Raw genomic sequence first — 26,824 nt, 5'->3', positions numbered from 1 at the left:
CATTCAAAACTTTCAGCACTCCATGAAATCTAATAAATACACACAGTAAAGAATTCAAACGTTTCATATTTAATTGACATTTAATAAAATATAATCGGACAATCAAAAAAAAATTGGGCCCCTCAAAAAACATGATCATTCTTCCGTCAATATTTTTACATAATTGATGACAGGATTGATTGGTTTTTACATCAATAATCATATAAAATAATTACAGTTCATAAGCAGTATGTGATTAGTATGTACAAGTGAGATCAACATTTGAATATAATACATTTGATTCGATGTAATTTAACCATTAAGGTCCTTTCAAGCGGGCAGTGATTCAACACGCCTATAGTACATTTTCAATGAGACCTGCATTTTCTTTCCTGCACGTGCGGAGAAGTGGAGGAGCGTGTTTACATGGGCGCGTGAATTGTCACGCTCGTTAAGGCCTCATTCACACCTTAAAGACACCTGTCTTGCCCGTGTTTAATGGGAATTTAATGCATTTCCAATGGAAGTCACATGGTTTGACAAACATTTGTTTGATGATGGGAGGGGGGCAGAACACAGCCATTAAACACAGACAAGACACAAGGCAGGTGTCTTTTAGGTGTGAATGAGGCCTTAGTGCAAACTCACCAGACCTGGATTCTGTTTGGCTTCTTTTTCTTTTTAGGCTTACGTTGTCGCGCCCCTCTTGAGCAGACCTGGAGCAGAGCTGTCGTTGATCCAGAGGACAACGTCTGCGATCATCGCTGTGCGTTTTGAAAGGACCTTTAGGGGTAGTTCATCCAAAAAAAATACTTATTTTCTGTCAATTACACACAACCCATAAAGCCTTGCATTCATGGATGTTTAATTGTATTAAATTGTATGTATTTATTCTTTTGTCGCATTTCTAAGCCAATAATTTGATGACTGGCGGAGTCTCCTACTAGAATGGTTCTCAGAGTAGGGTCCGGGAACCACCAGGGGTCCTTGAGGGAGTTCCAGGGGGTCCCCCCACTCCCCAGCTAAATGACAGATAGTTAGGAACCAAATGGACCCTTATGGGACTGTACCTCAGAGTGCAGAAATGGAACCAAACGGACCCGTCTCAGAGTTAAATTAGATTTTACAATATAAATTGGGGTCCCATGAGATAGAAATGTCATTAAATCAAATGGGGGTCTGTAGACCAATACATGTCAAACTGGGAGGTCCTTCAAATGAACATGGTTCACTGAGAGAGCCGTAAGAATCATCTCTTATGGGTGGTCCCTGGCATATCTTTTCAAACTGGGGTCCGCAGGCTAATTAGTGTCAATTTGGGGGTCCTTATTGACATGAAAAGGTTTGAGAAGCACTGTCCGACTGACCCCATCATGACATGATTGGCTTAGGATGTGACAACAACGGTCAAGGCTTCACGGGGTGTGTGATTGATAGGAAATAAGTATTTGTTTTGGGTGAAGGACTCCTTTAAGCCTTACTTTGTACCGGTTCGGTTTAGTATAATTAATAATAATAATTTAAAAATAGCTGCATATTTTCTTCTTTTCTCCAATGCTACAATTCTCTCCTGATCCCCCATAATCCCTGGAATGTTTTAAATTTGTTTTTGGATATATTTCTTTCTTTCTTTCTTTATACATTTTTTTTAATCCTAAAATAGCAGATCTACAAGCCCAAAAAAGAAAGCTATCCCCACAAAATACAACAGTATGGAACCATAAGCCAACCGCAAGCATTAGAAGATTTACCTACTTTTTCTGTTTTGTATGCGTCTATGGAGTTAACATTACTCTAATAGACAGACCTCCAGGTGTTTTGTGTGTCTATGGAGTTAACGTTACTCACCCAGTGTGTGGTTATTCAATATGTCTTCCCTGTGTATTTTTGGTTTCACGGGGGATCATGGCACTCCGCCTTTAACGTACACATTCTCGCTCTCTGTCTACCGATAAATCTTCGTTCCTACTCTCACCTATGGTCATGAAGAGTGGGTCATGACCGAAATAATAAGGTTGCGAATACAAGCAGCCAAAATTAGTTTTCTTCGTCGGGTGAATGGCATCTCCTATAGAGATAGGGTGAGAAGTTCAGTCACACAAGAGAGACTCGGAGTAGAGTCGCTTTCAAACTAAGAGCTTCACGTATTAACTGACTGGGTGTGATGATGGTGATGATGTTCGTGGCATTAGGCAGAAGGAGGTTCGTACTGTAGGTATGAAGATGTTCTAACCCTGGCTTCAGGCAGAAGGAGGTTCATACTGTAGGTATGAAGATGTTCTGGCTTCAGGCAGAAGGAGGTTCGTACTGTAGGTATGAAGATGTTCTAACCCTGGCTTCAGGCAGAAGGAGGTTCATACTGTAGGTATGAAGATGTTCTAACCCTGGCTTCAGGCAGAAGGAGGTTCGTACTGTAGGTATGAAGATGTTCTAACCCTGGCTTCAGGCAGAAGGAGGTTCGTACTGTAGGTATGAAGATGTTCTAACCCTGGCTTCAGGCAGAAGGAGGTTCATACTGTAGGTATGAAGATGTTCTAACCCTGGCTTCAGGCAGAAGGAGGTTCATACTGTAGGTATGAAGATGTTCTAACCCTGGCTTCAGGCAGAAGGAGGTTCGTACTGTAGGTATGAAGATGTTCTAACCCTGGCTTCAGGCAGAAGGAGGTTCGTACTGTAGGTATGAAGATGTTCTAACCCTGGCTTCAGGCAGAAGGAGGTTCGTAGGTGTGGAAGTGGATTCCCTTGGAGCAGGTGATCTTCATGACGGCGCCGTTCAGTGTGTTGTCACTGATTATCCTCATCATCCCATCCGCTATCAGCGACGGTCTGCACAGGACACGGAAAGGACACAATGAAAAAATATATATATATGTAATTGGCCACTGACCCCTATCTGAAAATATGTTGTTCCAGGGACCCATCAGAAGCAAAGATTTGCGTTAAAAACGTTAATTTCACGTGTGCATGCAGCGATTGCAGCCACACTCACGCGCAAATGCGCGTGTGCGCGCGCGCACACACACACACACACACACACAGAGAGAGAGAGAGAGAGAGAGAGAGAGAGTACACGATACAGTCTCAGTAATTAGCAGTGGTATTTCCTGCGTAAACAAGTGACCCAAACAACAGATGCCGGAATGCCTTATTTACACAATCACATGCACACACATGTTTTAGCTGTTTGCATGCTTGCGTGCGTGTGCATGTGCGGAGAGGAGGTTCCGTGTATATTCAGTGACACACTTCATGTCAGCTGGTTGTGGTCACAGCATGTCTCATGTCCAGTACAGTGTACTGTGGAGGGTATTACTACAAGGGTTCCCACATTTGTGACCATTTCTAACCGAGGCTAAGTCATTGAAATTCCTGTTAAATTTTCGTTTTCTTTTTTCACGTCATATGAAAGCAGGGAATCATAGCTTCAAATTGACATATTGGTTGTTCAGTTTGACCCACCAGTTTTGGAGATATGGCTTAGCCTTAGAGTAACGTCTTGCAGCAAAAACAGCGAATTGAGAAAACAGGCTTGAAAGGTTCACTTCTGTGGACATTACACATATCCAAGGGCGCCGTCAGGCTCTCAAAAGTGCGGGGACAATGTTTTTATTGTATTATATATTTTGCAAGGGGGGTGGGGGGGATAGTGACGTCATGCCATTCGCTATTTGTTTTCATGTAGCTCCAAAAAATGTAACAAAATCGAAAGGATGAGTCCTCCAGCTCCTCAGAATTTAATTAGCTGACTAGCACTGGAATAAACACTATAATATTAAAGTAATTTCCTGACTTTCTATCATTGACATTCAAGCTCATATAGGCCTAGTCTACGTCACAGTCTATGGGGAGCATTTCAGTGTCATCTGAACAGATTTCTGTGGGGTTTTCTAGGCGTGCGTGTACAGAAATGCCAATCCGTGCTATTTCACCGTGTTTGGGTGAGTGTGATGATCGGGGATCATTATATCATTATAGTGTATATTTGGGAGGATATATATGAATATTTATCAGAAGTTCTCATATTGTTCTCAACTACACAGTACTAGGGTGGGGGGAGTGGTGCCTGTGTGTGTTTTCCCTAATCATCCGCAGGTGGACTGATTCATAATTGACACCTATGAGGCTGGCCCGTCTGTCAGGGAGTGATCGGCCCTGACTGGCTGCCGGTCTAGAGTGGGAGTGCTCCTGATCATGGTTCTTCCTACTCACCTACACTATATGAGTCAGTCTGTTCCAAGAAGACAACGGAGAGACAGGCCGGAACCCTCTCTCTCCCAGCCGCCACACAGTTGTGGACTTTTGATTATAGTTATTCCTTAATTTATTCCCTTCGGAAAGGAATTCGTTTTGCTTTAGTTGTAGTATTATTTTGTGTCTGTTTGTTAGGTTTTCTTTTGAGTTTAATCTGTATTCTGTAAAAACATTCGTCTTTTCCCTATTTATTCATCCATATATAAAATAAATGTTCGCATTTTGAAGCTGGTGTCCTGTCGGTCCATTCAATGTTACACTTAATTACCCCTAGACTAATTGTGTCGTAACATATTGGGGGCTCGTCCGAACAAAAACAGTGTTAAGTCAGTTCGATTGTTTTTTGTTGTTTTGTTTGTAACTGGTGGTGCGGGGGAGAGTTCATTAAGTAAATCGCGTTGCTTGCATCACTTGAGTAAGAGCTTGGTGGCGGTATAGTATGGACTCTGACTTTCAGAGTGCTGCGGTCGTGGATGTCTTGACTTTTGAACAACTTGAACGGTGTACATACTGGGAGTTGTGGGCAGTGGCTAAACAGTACAACGTTCCTTTGCCTGAAGGTACCAGGAAAAAAGAAGCAATTTTCTTGGCTGTGTCGCAGCAGCTGTTATCACACGGCATTATCACTATGGCATCAGGAGTAGGTCAAGTCGGTGTGACCGACGCCTTAGCTGTGGCGGACGAAGGGGAGCCTGGTCCGTCCTCAGCGGCGGGCCTCGGGGGTTCTGGGGAGGCACGGCCCCAGAGCTCGCACCTCGACTCGCAAGTAGAGGGGGGGAGTCCTCAGGACGTAAGGGGGGCCATACGCCTTCGCGAAATGGAACTTCAAATCAGATTGGCCGAGCTGCGTACCGAGGAATGCAAATTGGCCCAAACGGAACGGGAGATCGAGAGAATTCGCTTAGGCCGGGCCTACCCTGACCTGTCGTCGTCGGCATCGGCGGCGGCTGCCCCCCCACAACTTGGTGACATGGTACCAAGAGGTTCGTCTGGTGGTTCCAGAGGAGAGTCGGCATTCGACGTAAGCAAGCAGATCGCTCTGGTGCCTAGTTTCAAAGAAGGTGAGATTGATGCGTTTTTCTGTGCTTTTGAGCGGATGGCTATAACGGTTAAGTGGCCAAAAGAAATGTGGGCCCTGTTGGTCCAAAGTAAATTGGTTGGAAAAGCCCAAGACATCTGCGCCAACCTCTCTGGGCAAGAGAGCTTGGATTATGATATTGTTAAAGCAGCTATACTTAGCGGATTTGAACTCATTCCTGAAGCATACAGGCAAAATTTTAGATCCGCTGATAAAGCTCTTACTCAATCATATGTAGAATGTGCACGTGAGAAAGCGACACTCTTCAAAAAATGGTGCAAAGCAAGCAATGTGACTACTTTCGAGCAGTTGGGTGAAATGATTTTACTGGAGGAATTCAAGTGTTGCCTACCAGAGAGCATTGTCATTTATCTAAACGAACGTAAAGTGACCTCGATTGCAGAGGCTTCCGTTTGCGCAGATGAGTTTGAGTTGGCACACCGTTCAGTTGTCTCTCCGGGCCGTGATTTTGGCCCTGGTGCGGGGAGAGCGGCTAAGGCTAAACAGTGTGACAAGCAAGTGTCGGCAAAAAGTGTTTCACATTCTGGTAATGACAAGGGATCTGGCGGGGCACGGGAATGTTATTATTGCCATGAAAAAGGGCATATGATTGCTTCTTGCCCTGCGCTCGTACGTAAAAATAATCAGAGCTCTGGGGAGCTTGCTTAAAGCTCATTTTGATTTGGCGGTGTAGCTACTCCTTTTGTTTTGACATGGCTCGTTTGCTAGCGACGTGCCTTGTGCGGCTACATGGGAGGCTACACTGATGTGCATTTGCTTATTTATTTTTTTCCCCGTTAGTAATGTTTTGTAAGTTCTTGTGAAATTGCAGGATCTATATATTTTTTTCGTTTCGATAGGCCTATAACATTTTTTTTTTTTTTTTTGGTTTACCTCCTGTCAACTGTGCCGTTGGAGGGGCGACGCACTTGACAGGGGAGAGATTGCATTTGTTTGTTTGTTTTTTCCCTTTTTCAGTGGTTGTGTTCAACCAACTTGTTAAAGCATCCTTTCTTTTGCGCTCCGAAAGGATTGGGCTATAAAGTAGTGTTTCAGAGTATCTGTAGTTTATTCATTGTGTGGAATGCTGGCCTGTTAGTATTTTGAAACTGTATAGTTCTAACGTGAGACAGGTTATTTATTTGATAACCTTACGGACCGATATGAACAAGTTTCGTTCGTTGTAAAATTTATTCTAACGTGAGACAGGTTATTTATTTGATAACCTTACGTACCGATCTGAAAACATTTTATTGGTGGTGAAATTAATTCTAAAATGAGAAGGGTTATGTGTTAGCCTGACGTACTAAAGTGGGTTGGTTTTATATGTCGACTTTGTCCTTAAGTTGGCCAAGCATACGTGTCCACACATGAATGAATGAGGTAAAATGGGTTCTATATTGTCTCCATTTAATGGATTTTAACGTGCTTAGTTTTTTTTTCTAAATGTGTTTTGTTGCATTTTTCAAGCGCTATGTAAGCTACAGTTATTGGTCATCTCGTATTCTTCTTAGGTGTAATGTTGCAAGATTCCTCTGCAGGTTTCTTTTAAATTATATTTGCAGCTGGGGTTGCGTGCCCATAACTATAGGTATAGCCTATTCGGAAAAAATGTTTGCTCAAAAATGTGTTTTGTAGGATAAAATTAATCATATGGTCATAAATGAGAAGGAAGTTCTGGCTAGTCCTTATATTTCTGACGTACTAAGCGGGCCGCTGATGTTTGTTCTACTTTTGCCACTCTGTTTTGTTTTTCACTTGCCTTAGGGCTGTGTGTGTGTTTTGTTTTTTTTGAAAATTCTGAGCATGTTAAATGAGATGGTGTTAGGAAAGTTCTGAATGTCCCATAACCTTCCTCTGGGTTGGGGGGTGTGATGATCGGGGATCATTATATCATTATAGTGTATATTTGGGAGGATATATATGAATATTTATCAGAAGTTCTCATATTGTTCTCAACTACACAGTACTAGGGTGGGGGGAGTGGTGCCTGTGTGTGTTTTCCCTAATCATCCGCAGGTGGACTGATTCATAATTGACACCTATGAGGCTGGCCCGTCTGTCAGGGAGTGATCGGCCCTGACTGGCTGCCGGTCTAGAGTGGGAGTGCTCCTGATCATGGTTCTTCCTACTCACCTACACTATATGAGTCAGTCTGTTCCAAGAAGACAACGGAGAGACAGGCCGGAACCCTCTCTCTCCCAGCCGCCACACAGTTGTGGACTTTTGATTATAGTTATTCCTTAATTTATTCCCTTCGGAAAGGAATTCGTTTTGCTTTAGTTGTAGTATTATTTTGTGTCTGTTTGTTAGGTTTTCTTTTGAGTTTAATCTGTATTCTGTAAAAACATTCGTCTTTTCCCTATTTATTCATCCATATATAAAATAAATGTTCGCATTTTGAAGCTGGTGTCCTGTCGGTCCATTCAATGTTACACTTAATTACCCCTAGACTAATTGTGTCGTAACAGTGAGACCGGGTTGGTCAACCACTGCATTATGTGGTACTATGCATTGTGGGAGCTTACCGATCTGCTGTTTTTTGGAAACATTTAGAAAAACGTTGACAGAGATTGTGGGGGATGCAGCATGCTGCATATTGAGTATTTCACATATCGTTGCTGTCGGGAGGAAACCTCATAACTATTTTTTTAGGTTTTTGATTGTTTCAAAAATATTTAACCAATGGAAAGTAGTAAAAAGTGCTTTGGAAGTTTGGACAAAACCTCTTAAGTCCATTGGACCCTCAAAATGTCTGCTAAAGCAACTAACTCCACCACCTCTCCCCCTCTCATGGAAGTAATTGACAATATATAAAGTTACAACGGCAACTCCTGTAATGGCCGTGATCTTTAGCGCTGTTAATCTCCGAATTGAAGCTCAGATGAGGTGATATGAGGTGAGTATAGGGATGTCCTGATCGGATCGGAAATGTCATTTTCAAATGATCGGGATCGGGAGAAATAAATCGGAGATTTTCTTTTGTGTGTCTAAATAGGCTTGTGTCTAATGTAACTTTGACTTCAGTTCCATAAGCTGTAGTTGCAAGATTCACTCAATGTAATTTACCAATACATCATCATTTTAGCTTTTTCCACAATGACAGTCCTTCTATAGTTCTAACAAAAGTATTTTAGCCTTTGAATAATTGAAAAGCAACAAACTAGACTAGAGTGACTTAAAATGTGTTAATGACTCACCTGGCCTGGCAAAAGAAAAGGTTAAATATATTTTAAGAATAATAAAGGGCAAAGAGTAGCCTAAGTGTGACAAGCATGACAATGTGTGCCACGCACACGCTTTGACGTGCCCTCCACTTACTGTAAGACTCCGAACTTGTTCATGCTCTGCTTGAAGTCGTCCTTGAACTTGACAAACTTGCCCATGTTTTCCTCGTGCTCTACGGATTGCAGGAGGGGCGTGTCCACGAAGGCGGGACAGAGGACGTTGATGCGGACGCCGTAGTCTCCCAGAGACGCCGCGTCCTGGAGAGGCAGGTGAAGAGTTGATTAAAGATGCACCGTTTAAAGGACCACTTCACCACTTTTCAACCTATCTTCATATAATAGGTCCTCACTAATAATCGTGAAAAAATGGCGCAATTCTTTTCTACTCTGTGTCTCATAGGAGGGCTGTGGGCACTGGTTTGTAGGACACGCATGGGCAAACTGGCAGCCCGGGGGCCACATGCGGGAGTGTGCGTGGGTGTGTGGCATAGAGTATTAAAAGGATAGAGACTGAACCGGATGTGTGGGAGTGTGTGTGGGTGTGTGGGAGTGTGTGTGGGTATGTGTGGGAGTGTGCGTGGGTATGTGTGGGAGTGTGTGTGTGGGTATGTGTGGGAGTGTGCGTGGGAGTGTGTGTGTGGGTATGTGTGGGAGTGTGCGTGGGTGTGTGGGAGTGTGCGTGGGTGTGTGGGAGTGTGCGTGGGTGTGTGGGAGTGTGCGTGGGTATGTGTGGGAGTGTGTGTGGGAGTGTGTGTGGGTGTGTGGGAGTGTGCGTGGGTGTGTGTGGGAGTGTGTGTGGGAGTGTGTGTGGGTGTGTGTGGGTGTGTGTGGGAGTGTGTGTGGGTGTGTGTGGGAGTGTGTGTGGGTGTGTGTGGGTATGTGTGGGAGTGTGTGTGGGTGTGTGTGGGAGTGTGTGTGGGTGTGTGTGGGTATGTGTGGGAGTGTGTGTGGGAGTGTGTGTGGGTGTGTGTGGGTATGTGTGGGAGTGTGTGTGAGAGTGTGCGTGGGTGTGTGTGGGTGTGTGTGGGAGTGTGCGTGGGTGTGTGTGAGTGTGCGTGGGTGTGTGTGGGTGTGTGTGGGAGTGTGTCTCACCGCCATAGCTCTGGTGAAACCAATGACTCCATGTTTGGTGGCAGTATAGACCGGTTGATGGGGAGAGTGCAGGAACGCTGCGACCATGACAACAAATACACAATCATACAAAAGAGGAAAACACAAAAATGGTTTGCTTTTTAAATTAAAGTGCAATATTTTTCAAATGATTTAAACTTGATCAAACAAAAATTAATAATTAAATTCAAGTGAACAATCAAATCGATTTCAAATGTTTAATGTTCAAACAAAAACAGATGATTAAGTAAAATAAAAATGAAATGGGACAAAACAAAAGATGCTTTAGACAAAGAAAAGGCATAATTCCACTAATCCCGTGGAAGAAACAAATAATACAACTGAAAAATAGCATCCATAACGTGACAATATTATTGATGCCTATCATCTAATTACCCAGCTGGGTATGTGATTTATTTATTAAACTTATTTTATAGGTAGCTAGAGGATGTATTTAGTTGTCATAATGTAACCATTACGTTTTCAGTGCAATGGCGGTCCAATGGCGGCTCTTCTACATAGACTTCTGTTGGCGAAGTGCTAGGCGAAGAGTGACAAGTCCTGGACCGACAGTTGGCAGAATGCTGCACTGGACTCAGGCAACAGCCCAGCTTTAATGATCTTAAATCCCTTTATTTTAGATAAGTTTTAGTAATAGTACAACAAAAACATTACAGAGACTTTAGTTGTCACTGTGCAATACTTAAATGTCTGATATTTGCGCCGCCCTCGTTGAAAACAATGTTTGGTGGCGTGGGACACAATACATGGCCAAAGCATTTCCGGGGGTCCCCAGGCAAAAACTAACCCCTGGCGTAACTCTCTCAGCTATATGGCGGAGGGGGGGTCTTTACGCAACCCTATCAAGATTTTGAATGATGCGTCTGAGCCCTCTCCGTCTCTGTCCTCCATGCTATTGGTTGATTACATTGTTGCCAGGCAACAAAGTGTGACTCCAGAGAAGGCAGTGCACTCAGAGTGGGTGAGTTCACGTCCAAATGGATCTGATAAAGTCTCCGTGTGTCAACAATGATATCAGCTCTGCACAAACACTGCAGCGTTAGACTTATCACCGCATGCATGCACGCACGCACACACGCACGCACGCACGCACGCACGCACGCACGCACGCACAGAGGTATGACCTCACGTAGCCACGATGCTCACTCCGTTACCGACAGTGAGTACACACACACACACACACACACACACACACACACACACACGCTGAGTATGCTTGACCGTGTTCAGTCATGTCTGTGTATTCAATACATCTGAAGAATGGCACACGCATGCGCGCAGACGCACAAACACACATGCATGCAAGTGCACACACGCACACACACATGCTACATTCACACGCAGTATACAGTTATGTTATCATTGCTGGGACTCTGCACGCATGCACACACACACACACACACACACACACACACACACACACAGTGTTATCCCTCCAGATCAGTGAATGAGTACCATATGGTCGGTGTTACTGGAGGCTACAATAACAAAACAAGCCCTGGAGTGTGCGCGCACACACACACACACACACACACACACACACACAACTGTACACAACTGTGGTTCTCAAACATTCTTCCTGTCAAAGACCCCCCCCCCAAACTAATACTGTATGTTTGGCCATAGACCCCCATCTGTAAATAACACAATATTACAGGACGTGCTTTTAAATGTTTTTTATTTATCTTCTTCCTCAAAATAGACCGATCTACAAGCTCACACACAATGTGTCGTACATGGCGTGTTGTGAGCTTGTAGATCGGGCTATTTTCATGATGTTTTAAAGCGCAAATAACATGCATTTTAAAACTGTTTTCAATATTTAATATCATATTGTCTATGTCCCTCATAAGTTATTTCTAATGGTTTAAGCCTCAATCACCACTCTCATATAACCAGTCCTTGTCATTTCTTTCTGGACTTTGAAAGCAAAGTTTGGGGCCGTATTCAGTTGGCGTATTCAGAAATAAGTCTTCTTTGTGTTTCCCATCTGACCACATGCAGTGTTCACATGGCTGAGCCACGAAGGTGAGCCAAAAGAACAGTTGAGATTAACCACATGTTCTCAATTCACATGAAATCAATTCCCAACAGAACCTGTTGTTTTGGACGTGGCCGCCGCTGTGAGCGCGGAGGTCTAGCTGCTCTTCCCGGGCCGCTCTCGGTCTGCGCGCAACAGAGCATAAATTAAGGGGGTTTGAGGGGATACAGCTGTGCGATCAAGCCGGCGTTCGCTGGTGCCGTGATCGTATTTAGGGAGTGCTGCTGGAGACGGGGTTGTTTGGGGGACAACTTGCTTTGAGAATCACTCTATAAGTGTTTACACACAACATAAACCAAGGTATATATGATTGTATACACACAACATAAACCAAGGTATATATCTATAATTGTATACACACAACATAAACCAAGGTATATATGATTGTATACACACAACATAAACCAAGGTATATATATGAGAATCACTCTATAATTGTATACACACAACATAAACCAAGGTATATATATGAGAATCACTCTATAATTGTATACACACAACATAAACCAAGGTATATATAATTGTATACACAACATAAACCAAGGTATATATGATTGTATACACACAACATAAACCAAGGTATATATGATTGTATACACACAACATAAACCAAGGTATCTATAATTGTATACACACAACATAAACCAAGGTATATATCTATAATTGTATACACACAACATAAACCAAGGTATCTATAATTGTATACACACAACATAAACCAAGGTATCTATAATTGTATACACACAACATAAACCAAGGTATTATGATTGTATACACACAACATAAACCAAGGTATCTATAATTGTATACACACAACATAAACCAAGGTATCTATAATTGTATACACACAACATAAACCAAGGTATCTATAATTGTATACACACAACATAAACCATATGTCCATGCAAGAGCGAGAGATCACAGTAAACATCCACCCCTAAACCTTCTTCCTCCACACTGGGAGGAAAACAGCATCTTGAAAGTTTGATGGGATGCATTTCTTTTGCATTGTAATCCCCATAGGGGGATTTTAGATCACCTCATATAAGAACTGTGATTGAAAAATAAGAAAATTATCCCGGCCGTTTCACTCACTCATATGGATACTAGAAACCGACTGTATCAAGTATGAGGGACTGACTGTCATATACGGGCAGTTTGTTTATTTTTGGACCACATGTGAGACGATTAATTATTCTACATAGAGAAAAACGTCCATGAACCAGGGGATGAGCGAGTGGCGTCAGGACTTTGACGGTCTATTGTCTGGAAATGTGTCTCTAGGGATGACATGAGTTGACATTTTAACCCACAACATGTCAACTGTTGTGGGCCCAAAATGCCACGTTCCATCATCCCTGTAGGTTAACACTTTAATCATAATGTCTACCAGAGCTGTAAATGTTAATAACAACAGCGGACAAGCTGTGTTTGTATGGACATGGTCTTGTCATGCATGTCAGATTACAGGAGACCGTGTGGACTGTGTGGAGTAGTTGCTTCCACGTGACATTCGTCTTCTCCGTCTATTAAAGCAAGTATATCCACCTGTGCATGTTTCTAGAAGTGTGGACGGAACATGGTGAGGAAACGTCAGGATATTACCATTTGTGAGAAAGATACTAAAATACTAGTATTACCTGTTAAAAGTTTGTAATTTGTCAATTGAGTGCTATATAGAACCACCCTTCGTGGCCAGTGGTCGTACACTGTCTCGTAATTTCTTTACCATTCTTTTTTGTAAAGTAGAACTGCTAAGTCAGCGGAAGTCTGTGTGTGTATGGTGTGTGTGTGTGTGTGCACGGTGTGTGTGTGTGCACAGTGTGTGTGTGTGCACAGTGTGTGTGCGTTTGTGTGTGTGTACACGGTGTGTGTGTGTGTGTGTGTGTGTGTGTGTGTGTGTGTGTGTGTGTGTGTGTGTGTGTGTGTGTGTGTACGGTGTGTGTGTACGGTGTGTGTGTGTGTACGGTATGTGTGTGCGTACCTGCCATAGAGGACACATTGATAACGACCCCTCCTTCCTTGCCGTGTTCTTTGCTCATGTGTTCCAGAGCCAGGTACGTCCCCTTGATCACCGACGTCTGCAAATACACCAGAGGTGGAGAAACTACTTACATGTTCTACTGAACACACCAGAGGAGGAGAAACTACTTACATGTTCTACTGAACACACCAGAGGAGGAGAAACTACTTACATGTTCTACTGAACACACCAGAGGAGGATAAACTACTTACATGTTCTACTGAACACACCAGAGGAGGAGAAACTACTTACATGTTCTACTGAACACACCAGAGGTGGAGAAACTACTTACATGTTCTACTGAACACACCAGAGGAGGATAAACTACTTACATGTTCTACTGAACACACCAGAGGAGGAGAAACTACTTACATGTTCTACTGAACACACCAGAGGTGGAGAAACTACTTACATGTTCTACTGAACACACCAGAGGAGGATAAACTACTTACATGTTCTACTGAACACACCAGAGGAGGAGAAACTACTTACATGTTCTACTGAACACACCAGAGGAGGATAAACTACTTACATGTTCTACTGAACACACCAGAGGTGGAGAAACTACTTACATGTTCTTCTACTACGACCATTCTACAAATGCCTTCTATATCCTGACAGTTTTGAGAAAAACCCATGTTTCTATGTCAGTCTATATACCCATTGTACCCGTGTCAGAATACCTGTTCCACCCTTCTGTCATATGTCCCTTCAATGCCCCCCCCCCCTCCCTTATCAACTGGTAAACTAGTACCAACAAGGTCGACTAGTGGATTTACTAGTCGACTAGTTGAATAGTCGACTAGTTGCTTAAAGCCCTAGTACTAGCAGTAGTAGGCTACCCATTGTTGTGGACAGACAAGTTGTGGACAAGTTGCAATGTTGCAGTCAGTGTTTTACTGTTTGGAGGAGGCAAGATTCATGTACTTATGACACAAAACATTTTGTAAGATTTTGGAATAAAAATATAATTCCTGGTTACAGATATTGCACAATAATATTGAATATTGCAATATCACAATATTCATCAGTTCAGATTATTTTGGGGGGTCGCGGGCTGAAAAGGTTGAGACCTACTGGGCTAGACAATGTTCAGCTAAACCAAGCAATCAGCGAGAGAGTCTCTAGAGTAAGTAGACAGCAGAGGCTGTTTCACTCTCAATACTGTTCAGACAACAGCAGAAGCTTTTTTCGGCCCTTACAGGCCCACAATAATATAGAGATATGCTTGTTATTTTATTGTTATGATTATTATAATTTTTACCAGATTAACTTGTATGGTCTTCTGCCAGTTCTTCTCATTGGTGATGCCGGCGTTGTTGATGACAATGTCCAGACGCCCAAACGTATCCACCGTTTTCTGGAAGGCTTCTGAAACACAGTGCAAACAAACAGGCTTAAATAGGAGTCACCATCTTCTGAAACACAGTGCAAATGAACAGGCTTCAATACGAGGCACCATCTTCTGAAACACAGTGCAAACAAACAGGCTTAAATAGGAGTCACCATCTTCTGAAACACAGTGCAAACAAACAGGCTTAAATAGGAGTCACCATCTTCTGAAACACAGTGCAAACAAACAGGCTTAAATAGGAGTCACCATCTTCTGAAACACAGTGCAAATGAACAGGCTTCAATACGAGGCACCATCTTCTTCCTGAATGTCATTCTAAACGCGGTTTCTGTCATTGGAATATCTGTAATCCTGTAAAGAGTCTAGTTAGTACAATGATTGGTGAAGGGTTGAGCACCACGTACAGACAATGGACAGCGACATGCCAGCAAGCTGTGAGTCAGCATGTCCAGCAATGCTTTCCTTAACCCATTTAGGACTGAGGCCGATTAAAAAAAGAAAAATGTCTTCTAAATCCTAAAAGTTTCTATGTCAATGGGTGCACAAACTTTTTCATGTCAAGGACCCCAAAGATTATATGTAATTGGTCGCCGACCCCCATCTGAAAATATTATGTTCCAGGGACACCCCCCCCCAGAAGCAAAGATATGAGTTAAAAACCTTCGCTCTGAAAGACTATATATTCAAAGATTTGCGCCACATTTTTCTATTTTTCATAAATAGCAGATCTACAAGCTCGTAGTGCGGCACTCGATGTTCCACCCATTTGTCTCTGTACGTTTTATGCCCATATATGGAGATTTATGTATCTGTCTCTCTGTGTCCCTTTATTCCTATATTAGGAATATATATAAATATATTCTATATCCTTTATTCATATATGCCCAAATATGAAGTGTTGTGATGTCAGAACAGGCCAACTCCAGAGACAACCGGAAATCGGTGGGGTGAACGGTTTTCGAGGTATGTGGATTACAGACATACATACGTACACACAGAGACTTGGTGCATTTGGCCAACATATGACTTGGGCAATTAGGCTAAATGCACAAACATAATGTCCTGACAGGTGCACACACACACACACCGCAAGAGAAGAAAGGTCTGTACATGGTGCTTGAAGCTCCATGGAGAAAACATTTTTAATGAGGACACAGACTGAGGTGTCCTCATTAAACGTTGCTACAAGCACACAGAATGATGTGTCCTAATTAAACGTTTTCTCCTAGAGCTACAGCACAGCATGCAAGACTTCATTTTATTCTCTTGCAAATGCAGTGGTGGAAAGCAACTAAGTACATGTACTCATACAACTCAAGTACTGTACTTAAGTTACATTTGGAGGCATTTTAACATTCTACGTTTTTGTTTACAATTTCTAATGCTTTTGTAATTACTCCACTACATCTCAGAGGCAAATATTGTACTTTCATATTATGGAAATAAAGGTAATGGGTCGCACACACCAAGACTATTGTCCCTCAGTACGTCATATTGTCTCTTTATTGTTAATGGCGTTTCATGTTTGTGTTGGCACCACTTGTTTTACATCACCATTACATCACCTAATCAACATGAGTTAGACTTTAATATATTAGCGCCCCTCACTTCACACGGGTGTGATTTTTATTATTGCATGATGGAATGACGGACGTTTGGGCTATCCAGCCTTCATCAGTGTGGAGAGTTTCTGAACGTCAGTCCATTTTGAACTTAAGGAGTGGTGGTGATAGTACAGGTGCACCTAATCACAACTGATCACCTCACATCACATCCGATGGGTGATTACAGACTGGAATTGGTAAATGTGTCTCAATAGAGGGTATGCACATGCATAAAGTGAATGGGAAATTGAGTGGCAAATCGAGTGGCAAAGTGAGTGGAAAAGTGAGTTTAACGTCGCTTAACATCGTCTAATGCAATCAGATAGGACCTTTCCGTTTGGATTTATGGGCTGTCAAGGCCAGAAAGTAGTGTTCTAGAAGGTCCTGGGTTCGATTCCCGCTGGGGACACTGTGGGCGTGTTCCCTCCTCCGCAGTGCCCATACCCGAGGCGGGGTTGGCGAAAGGGCCTTTCTGTGTGTTTTTGCATGTTCTCCCTGTGTCCCCTAGGGTAGGTACCCTCACAAAAACATGCAGTAATCCTGGTCTCTAAACTACCTCCCCCTGGCCAGCCGGGACGCCTGCAGAGGGGAAAGGAACTGGTCGGAATAACGTGTTCCTCCTTCCACGCGCTACGTCCGGCCAGGGAAATTCCCCCCTGTCGGTTGAAAAGAAGCAGCTTGGACTCCTCATGCATGGAAGGAGGCATGAGATGAGTATGCTGCCCCACCAGGTTGGCAGAGGAAGTGTAGCGCCCAGGATTACATTAGATAATTGGCACTGGGTGAAAAAACTGGGTTGCAAAATTGTGGGATAAAAATTATAAAAAAAAGAAAAGAAAGTAGTGTTTTTTCCACTCATTAGGCGTTCCCGCATAACTTCCGGGTGATGATGATGTCACACTCATACCCTCTATTCATTTAATCAACAATGTGACTAACAACAAATACATCTCGTAAAATATGCACACACATACAAAAACAAAGCTAATGCAAGTCGCTGAGGACATCAGGCTTTTCTGCCATTCATAAATCAGTTACATACATTAGAATAAAGCAACATTCTTGATACATTAATGCGACACATTGTGAGCTTGTAGATCTGCTATTTTCCAAAAGATTTTTTCAACGTTTGATAACTTGAAACGGGACATTCCGCATAATGAGTAGTAGCCTACGTTTACTTTTGGTACTTTAGGTACATATTGATGCGAATACTTTTGTACTTTCCCTTAAGTACAGTTCGAATTCAAATCTTATATGAATATATGTTCTTTCAGAGCGAACGTTTTTAACTCAAATCTTTGCTTCTGGGGGGGTCTCTGGAACAACAAATTTTCAGATTGGGGTCGGGGGCCAATTACATATTATTTTTGGGGGTCCTTGACATGAAAATGTTTGAGACCCACTGACGTAAAAACATAGGCTTTTTCAGAAAACTTTCAGGATTTAGAAGACATTTGTATTATCGTCCTCAGGTCTAAATGGGTTAAGGTGAGACACCCCAGGTGAAATCATGATTTTTCATTTTTTTTTTTTTTTGCTATTTTGCTTCCTAAACATGTTTTCTTTCAAACTAAAGCAAAATACACATTAAAAATACAGATTTAGATGTTTAGTTGGATAGTTTATTTTAGCCAATGACAGCTCGTTTTTCGGGGTGAAAAGCCACCATCTCTATTTTCATGATTGGTTGTTGGTACAAAGGAAGTGACCATATTTGGATCAGACCACAGTCAGCTTGAGGTCCAGACCTTTCCAATGATATATGCCATTATATGTTGTTGCCAAGGTTTGGATGAGATATTTTGTCTCAAAATAGTGGCTTCAAATAAAACGTTTTGGAATTTTACAATACAAATCTTTAAAGGCCGTTTTCTCAAAATGAGTTTTCCTCATACTTGGGACAAAGAATTTCCACTTCAGTTGAACTCACATACACCAAACTTTCCAGTCTTATTCATAACTATATTCCGCAGACATTTACACATGGATTTGTTGATATATCATTCACAGCCTGATTTACATCACATTTTATACCAAAAAAATGCCGAAAATTGGGTTTTTTATGCCTGTTGACACTATTTTCTGATTTGTGGAGTGATAATTAGAGATATCAAAAATCCCATGTGTAATTTTCTTTGTCTCTAATGTGTCAACAAAATGAAATGATCATTTTGAACCTGGCTTTATCCGATCTTCAGATTTATCGTCCCGAAATGTATGCAAATTAGCGCATATAATGCCTAATTTGCATATTTAAACATATAATTTCAGAAAACTTGTAATACAAAAAATCTTAGTTTTAATATAAGTAATCAACTGGAGAAGTTTCATTGTGATAGCTATTATTTAACTTTTTTTCCCTATTCACCTGGGGTGTCTCGCCTTAAGTAAAAAAAAGCTTTTTCCACCACTGCAGAGTAGTAGAGGCGAGGTCACTGTGCCATGCAGAGTAAGGAGGGGCTTGGAGTCTGAAGGTCTTATCTAGAAGAACAGAATGCTCTTTTCTTTTGAACATGACCTGCACACAGCTCAGCACTGTCATCATAATCATAGATTCACTTTGTTTCTATGCGTTTTGTAACCTATTAACATAACATATTTTTTTACCCAGTGGCAATTATGTAATGTAATCCTGGGCGCTATACGCTCCCTCTGCCAACCTTGGGAGGGCAGCGGACTGACCTAATTCTTCCTTAAATGCATGAGGAGTCCATGAGGAGGCTGCTTATTTTCACCTGACATAGGGGGGAGTTTCCCCGGTTGGATGTAGTGTGTGGAAGGAGCACGTTATTCCAACCAGTTCCTTTGCCCTCCATCTGGCGCCCCGGCTGGCCAGGGGGAGGCAGTTTAGAGACCAGGATCACTGCATGTTTTTTGTGAGGGTACTACCTACCCTAGGGGACACGGGGAGAACATGCAAACTCCGAACCCACAAATCGAACCCAGGACCTTGTAGTGATGAGGCGACAGCACTATACCGACTGTGCCACCGTGCCCCCATCATAGATTAACTTTTGAACATGACCTGCACATGGGTGCAGTACGTTGTTCAGACTAGTCCTTGTTCCGTTGATCAAAGTAACAATTCCTCTACATTCTCTAATAGTGCAGCCTTCTTACTAATGGTAATTATATCTGCATTACTTAATTACTAAAGTAATTAAGTAATGCAGATGCAATAATTTAACTCTTGTGCGTAAAACCATCTCTCTCTTTGCACATGTACAGTACAATTAATTTAAATGTTTAGGTATTTTTTATCATTGCACTTTATTGCCTTTTAATCTGTTGCACTACTGTTACTCGTTTCATTTGTTTTGTTTTATTGCACCGTGGATGAGAGGGAAACAAAATTCCATCCCTATATATGTCTGACATATATTGGTGTGACCAATAAAGAAACCTTGACGCCAGTATCCGGAATGCTAGCAGGGTTGTTTTTGCGTGGGTGGTTGTTTGTAGTTTGTGGTACAGTATGTACTTGTTGATCGCACTGCTTGCTGCTGCAGCTGCGCAGAGGTTACCAGTAAGTGGTGGAAACTTAACTCATTTAGACAGTTTTCTGAAAAACCTAGGTTTCGTTCTCAGAAAATGTTCATGTCAAGGACCCCCAAAATATATTTGGCCGCCGACTCCCATCTGAAAATGTGTTGTTCCAGCAGGGACCCCCGCCCCCCCAGAAGCAAAGATTTTAGTTAGAAACGGTCACTCTGAAAGAATGCACTTACCCTGATTCGTTTAGAGTCGAAACTTGTCGGCCTCTTTTAACTTTTATAAAGAAAGTACATCTATTTTTATCCACCCTCTCCTAATTTTTAACCTTTTGAGTGCTTGGATCGCCGCCTTGTCTTTAGTCTGAAAGAATAAGTATTTTTGCACCAGATTTTCAAAGATCTACAAGCTGGTAGCGCGGCATTCACTCAAGTAGAAAATGTTGAGTACTTCTTCCACCACAGGAGGTTACAGCAGAGAGTGTGTCCTTACGTATGTGTTTAGAGAGCGCCTGCCGAACACACTGCTTGTTTATCTAAGCATGCAGACAGACAGGCTGCAGACAGACAGGCTGCATGGGCTTTCCATGAATGACTCGACGTACGACAGGAACCACAGGTTGTAAACCAGCTATGTGTCCCAACCTGTCCACCACATAACACGCATACACACTGACGCATGCATGCATGTCTGCACATGATGCGCCGCACAGGCGCGTGTCGCCCGCCTACGCACGCACACACACACACACACACACACAGGTTCGTATATCACTGTATACTTGTGAGGACAGTGGACAGTGATTTTATGAATGCCATTTTGTGTTTGTTGCTATTTTTAACCATAAGTGTAAATCAGGAATATGACTATCTCTAATCCCTAAAACTAACTTCTAGATATCTAATCCAACCCAAATCTTTCTCTCTCACACGCGCGCACACGTCGTGTGCTTAGCAGAACTGCATTCCACGTGCCTGTTGCTTTCAGGGGTTCATTGTGGGACAATGACACTTTTTGACACACACACACACACACACACACACACACACACACACACACACACACACACACACACACACACACACACACACACACACACACACACACACACACACACACACACACACACACACACACACACACACACACACACACACACACACACACACACACACACACACACACACACACACACACACACACACACACACACACACACACACACACACACACACACACACACACACACATTCCCTGAGTCTGCCCTCGGGTATAAAGGTGAGGTATTGTAAACAAGCAGCAGAGGTAATGTGTGGTCTGTGTGGATTTCACAGATACTGTAATAAGGCAAATGTCATGATGACGGCACAGCTGGGGCGAACAGCTTCTAGGAAACAAGTGTTATCTGAGCTTTTGAGTTTCAATATGAGTGAAACTGTGTTGCCTGCAGTAGTTAACAGCAGATGAATGCAGACTAACTGGTTCACTGTAAACCAGCAGGTATCTATTCCTGCTTGTTTGTTTGCTTGTTTGATCGGCGCGATTACACACAACGTCAATGCATAGAAGCGATGTTCCGCCGAGCACCACAGACTGTAGGGTACTGTAGGTCACTTTGTGGTGCATTTTTAGGGTAAAGCAGGATGTCTCACTGATGCAACATGTAGTCCATCCAGAAAGGAAGTGAGACCACATTTCAAGACATATTACAAACAGGAAAGTGTTTCTTAAGTGTCCTAAATATCATGAAAATAAGGTCTGGTTGCAAAAGGATTGAAGTGGCAGCTATAAGGACAATTAAGAGCTTGCAGTGCCAGTATACAGAATGAATACCTGTGAGTTTCTCTTCGTCCGTGATGTCACATTGGATAAAGCAACAGTTCCCCGCTCCGAAAGCAGCGTCCAGGCCTGACACACACTGTTTCAGGTCCACCACACACACCTGTAGGGTACACACACACACACACATGTTCAGGTCCACTACACACACACACACACACACACACACACACCTGTAGGGTACACACACGTTCAGTTCACCACACACACCTGTAGGGTACACACACACACACACACACACACACACACACACACACACACACACACGTTCAGGTCCACTACACACACCTGTAGGGTACACACACACGTTCAGTTCACCACACACACCTGTAGGGTACACACACACCTATATACTGTGTGTGTGTGTGTGTGTGTGTGTGTGTGTGTGTGTGTGTGTGTGTGTGTGTGTGTGTGTGTGTGTGTGTGTGTGTTTGATGGCCTAAATACCACAGATTAACTATGTCATGAAAAACTATGTTGATTGTTTGGGTGAAAAACAAAAGTTCTCTTTATTTATTTCCCCAAATGTCAGATTGTCAGCAGTGGAAGAGGAAGATAAGATCTACACACAATCTTTGACAAGAATTACACTAAATCAGATTTCCTCTGACATTCTTTCTGCCATAGCTGAGGCTGCAGGTGAGAGAAAACAGGAATGACAGGGAAACAATGACGGTTGCAACTATAATACTATGCCATTATTTCCACGGCTAGTTTCCTGAAACCTGAGACTAATGACTCATATATCAGAGCAGTGTCATACAAACCAAACAACAGCACAGTCGCTGGATATCACAATTTAGACATGTAGCACTCTTATCCAGAGCACATGCATCTAATGCAGAGAGACAGTGTAGTGTCTCAGTAAACTATAGGATCATAGAATGCAGAGAGACAGTGTAGTGTCTCAGTAAACTATAGGATCATAGAATGCAGACACACAGTGTAGTGTCTCAGTAAACTATAGGATCATAGAATGCAGAGAGACAGTGTAGTGTCTCAGTAAACTATAGGATCAGAGAATGCAGACACACAGTGTAGTGTCTCAGTAAACTATAGGATCATAGAATGCAGAGAGACAGTGTAGTGTCTCAGTAAACTATAGGATCATAGAATGCAGAGAGACAGTGTAGTGTCTCAGTAAACTATAGGATCAGAGAATGCAGACACACAGTGTAGTGTCTCAGTAAACTATAGGATCATAGAATGCAGAGAGACAGTGTAGTGTCTCAGTAAACTATAGGATCATAGAATGCAGAGAGACAGTGTAGTGTCTCAGTAAACTATAGGATCATAGAATGCAGACACACAGTGTAGCGTCTCAGTAAACTATAGGATCACAGAATGCAAAGAGACAGTGTAGTGCCACAATAAACTATAGGATCACAGAATGCAAAGAGAAAGTGTAGTGTCTCAGTAAACTATAGGATCATAGAATACAGCGAAACAGTGTAGTGTCTCAGTAAACTATAGGATCATAGAATGCAGAGAGACAGTGTAGCGTCCCAGTAAATATAAGAATGCAGAGACAGTGTAGTGTCTCAGTAAACTATAGTATGTCAGTTCTAAATTACATATACTGTAAGTAAAACAACACTTCACTATTAAAATACATTGATGCGATCAAGCAGCAACCTCTTATCTCCATATTCTAACTTTTTTTATTTAATAAAAAACAAATATGCCCTACTTGATCATACAACAGTACTGACACCCAAAAGTATCAAAATTACAGATCTACAATCTCGAAAATGGGTCACATCGCTATCGTGAAAAAAAGGCTAACTGTTTGGAACCTATGAGGTTTTCACCAGACATCTATATGGGCTTGTTCTGGGGGCTCTAAAATGGGACCCAGTTTCATGAGGGATATTTGAATGTTCTGCTGATTTTTTCTTACCAACATAGTGTACGAGCTACTAAGTGTTCCTGTGCTCATTTCTAAATGGAATAAAACTATATAGGCCTATATATAAGTTTGCCAGAACCTTAATAATAATAATAAAGAGTCACACGAGTCTCAGACTCAATGGGATGTTTAACCTTTTTTATCATTTGCCAATTCAACTTCCCACGACCCCACTTGGAAGTACCAAACCATAGTCTGAGACGTCTGAGCTGGTTGCAATTGGAAACTAATATTTGTAGCTGCATTGACCAACGCCTGGTTTGAATTATGGAAAGACAAACAATGTGTAGCTAGATAAGAATGGTGGGGATGAATGAATGCATTGCAGCATGTGGCATACACTATCGGGAGGGGCGGGGGGGGTCATAAAACAAGGTGCAGCAGTGCACGTGCACAGTTAGTTGTCATGTGCATGGGAATAAATGTGCACTCCACTCATTGGTGTAGCTATAATACAGCCTAACAATCCTCTGAATGAATGTCTGTGCAACTCAAGTATTACCCATGGAACCCACTTTGCACAGTGACTCTCTCGTGTGAGCTTTGCACCTTGCATCACTTTTCCAACCCGCCCTATACTACAATTCTGTACAAGTGAACCACCTATGACGAACAGCAACAACAGTGGCAGTGAGTTTAGTGTCTGCAGTGCATTTATGTTTAAGACAATGTCAATTATGTAAACCTAGTATGTATGATCAAGTCAAAGCACATTGCCTCTTTCCTCGACTCTCCCCCATGTGTTTTGTTGTAGTGAAAAGCCTTGCCAGTGCTCCACAGCAGTGCGGTTTACAGACAGTTAAAGGTAGGGTACGTTTTATTATTTGGCTGAAATAAGTGTTTGAAAAGCTCTATACTCAATGCTATAGAGTGTTAGTTCAGCAACACGAGTCTCCATGTCTCTCCAGCTTTTGATTGAACAGAAAATGCATTTTCAGGTTGGGATACCGAGGTTATCCAATCAGGATAGAGAACTCAGTCAGGATACAGATTAAACATGTGGAATTGTAAGTGATGACACATAGAAATGAGCACACACAATTTTAACTGCCTGAAACATTGCATTAATTCTATTCCTTCCAATGATGTCCACTGGCCTACGCACCTGAGCATGTGCCTGATTTCTAGGTTTTTTTTCCTGGAACACTATAAAAAGATGATAATTGGATGACATTTCTTCACCTACCTGAAAATGTAATGTTTGTTTGTTAAAGAACTGGAGGGACAGGGAGACCCCTGTAATCTGAACAAACACTAGTCTATAGCAATGATTACTATCAGAATATAGCAAATATAGCAATAATAACATTTTAACCACTTTCCCCACCTTTAATTGTGTATAAACTGAGCTTAGATCTTCTATCCCCACCTCCCCCAGAATATTATAGGGATGATGGCTGGGGTTCCAAATTCCAACGCTTAGAGGAGTGGTTTTCAAACTTTTTCATGTCAAGGACCCCCAAAATGATACTCATTAGCCTGCAGACCCCCATTTGAAAAAATATATATTAAATTAATGTTTAATGGCATTTATATCTCTGGAACACCCAATTCATATTGTAAAATCAAAGTTAATTTGACTCTGAGAGTGTACAAATGAACCCGTTATAGTCCATTTGGTTCCAAACTATTTAGCTGGGGACCCCCTGGAACTCCCTCAAGGACCCCTGGTGGTCCCCGGACCCCACTGTGGGAAGCACTGACAAGGCTAGCTACCAACCCTGGCCAGGTGCTGCTCCTCAGGGCAGGGCAGTTTGTAGACAGACAGTGAAAGATTGTTGTAGCTTACAATAAACTCAGAAGACATTTAGAGACACTGGAATATAATGATCCAAAGGATAACAACCAGAAATGTCATTTTCGAGCATCTTATCCTTCCTCAGTGTGAGGAAGAGCCATAATCGGCTCGAAACGTGACTTTCCCCATTTTTCAACTGCTTTTATTGTAGTTTGACACTTGCTTTGACAATGTAAACGTATGTTTTCTCATGCCGATTTTAATTTAAATTGTAATTATTTGCTCTTCTATTTGTTACGTGTATAGCTATTAACCCTGGCTGTAGCAGCACAGTTTGTAGACAGTTCTAAAGCTGTTAATGTGTTGTTCAATGTATACTGAATGTACCGGTACACTAACCTAACCTTGCCTTTGCTAGCTGTAGCAGACAGACTTTGTAGACAATTAAAGGTGTTAATCTGTGTTGTAGACTATAGTAGACACAGTAGACAGTTTGTAAATCTGTGTTGTAGACTATAGTAGACACACAGTAGGCTAGTAGACAGTTTGTAAATCTGTGTTGTAGACTCTAGTAGACACACAGTAGGCTAGTAGACAGTTTGTAAATCTGTGTTGTAGACTCTAGTAGACACACAGTAGGCTAGTAGACAGTCACTAACCTTGGCGTCGCTCCCCAGCAGGGACTCCACCACTGCTCTGCCGATGCCCTGAGCGCCTCCCGTCACCAGAGCCACCTTCCCCTGGAGAGACATAGCAGCGCTCAGTCAGTCAGTCAGTCAGTCAGACAGCCCTGAACCACTTCCAGCAGCCCCGGCTGCTGTTCTGCACTGTTCACTTCAACACTTTCTCCTCAATCCCCTGGCTGTGCTGCGATGTGTCTGTCTGTCTGTGTTGTTGTTCCCCGAGCACGTGTCTGTCTCTCTCTCTCTGTCACACACACACACACACACACATGCACTCGTCTGTGGGTGTTCTCGCTCTTCCTCCTCCTCCTCTCTTATCAGCTTGCTAGATCTTTTTCTCTGTCTCTCGCTCTCTATCTCGCTCTCTATCTCTGTCTTACAGGCTTTCCCAGCCTGTTCAAACCTGTGTATTATCTGTGTGTGTGTGTATTCTCTGTGTGTGTGTATACTCTGTGTGTGTGTGTATACTCTG

General features: G+C 42.4%; 1 protein-coding gene across 2 annotated transcripts; it reads right to left on the bottom strand.

Annotated features, from left to right (window-relative positions):
- Positions 1-46: 46 nt before the first annotated feature.
- hpgd (15-hydroxyprostaglandin dehydrogenase) lies at positions 47-26,613 on the bottom strand. Of its 2 annotated transcripts, XM_080759982.1 has the most exons (8): positions 26,329-26,613; positions 22,017-22,125; positions 14,995-15,101; positions 13,692-13,788; positions 9,628-9,704; positions 8,630-8,793; positions 2,675-2,805; positions 47-2,047 (listed from the first exon to the last, which is right to left on the bottom strand). In XM_080759982.1, the coding sequence occupies exons 1-7, from the start codon at positions 26,419-26,421 to the stop codon at positions 2,682-2,684; spliced, it is 771 nt and encodes a 256-aa protein (XP_080616108.1). In that variant the 5' UTR covers positions 26,422-26,613; the 3' UTR covers positions 47-2,047; positions 2,675-2,681. The 2 variants fall into 2 exon arrangements, with proteins under 2 accessions (XP_080616108.1, XP_080616107.1); XM_080759981.1 differs by having other exon boundaries at positions 47-2,805; positions 26,329-26,612.
- Between the last annotated feature and the right edge of the window lie 211 nt (positions 26,614-26,824).

The sequence above is a fragment of the Protomyctophum bolini genome, assembly GCF_963924005.1.
Source record: "Protomyctophum bolini genome assembly, chromosome: 3".
In the NCBI taxonomy this organism is placed as follows: Eukaryota; Metazoa; Chordata; class Actinopteri; order Myctophiformes; family Myctophidae; genus Protomyctophum; species Protomyctophum bolini.
Note: the sequence above shows the minus strand (reverse complement) of the source record. Positions and strands in the feature narration are given on the sequence as shown.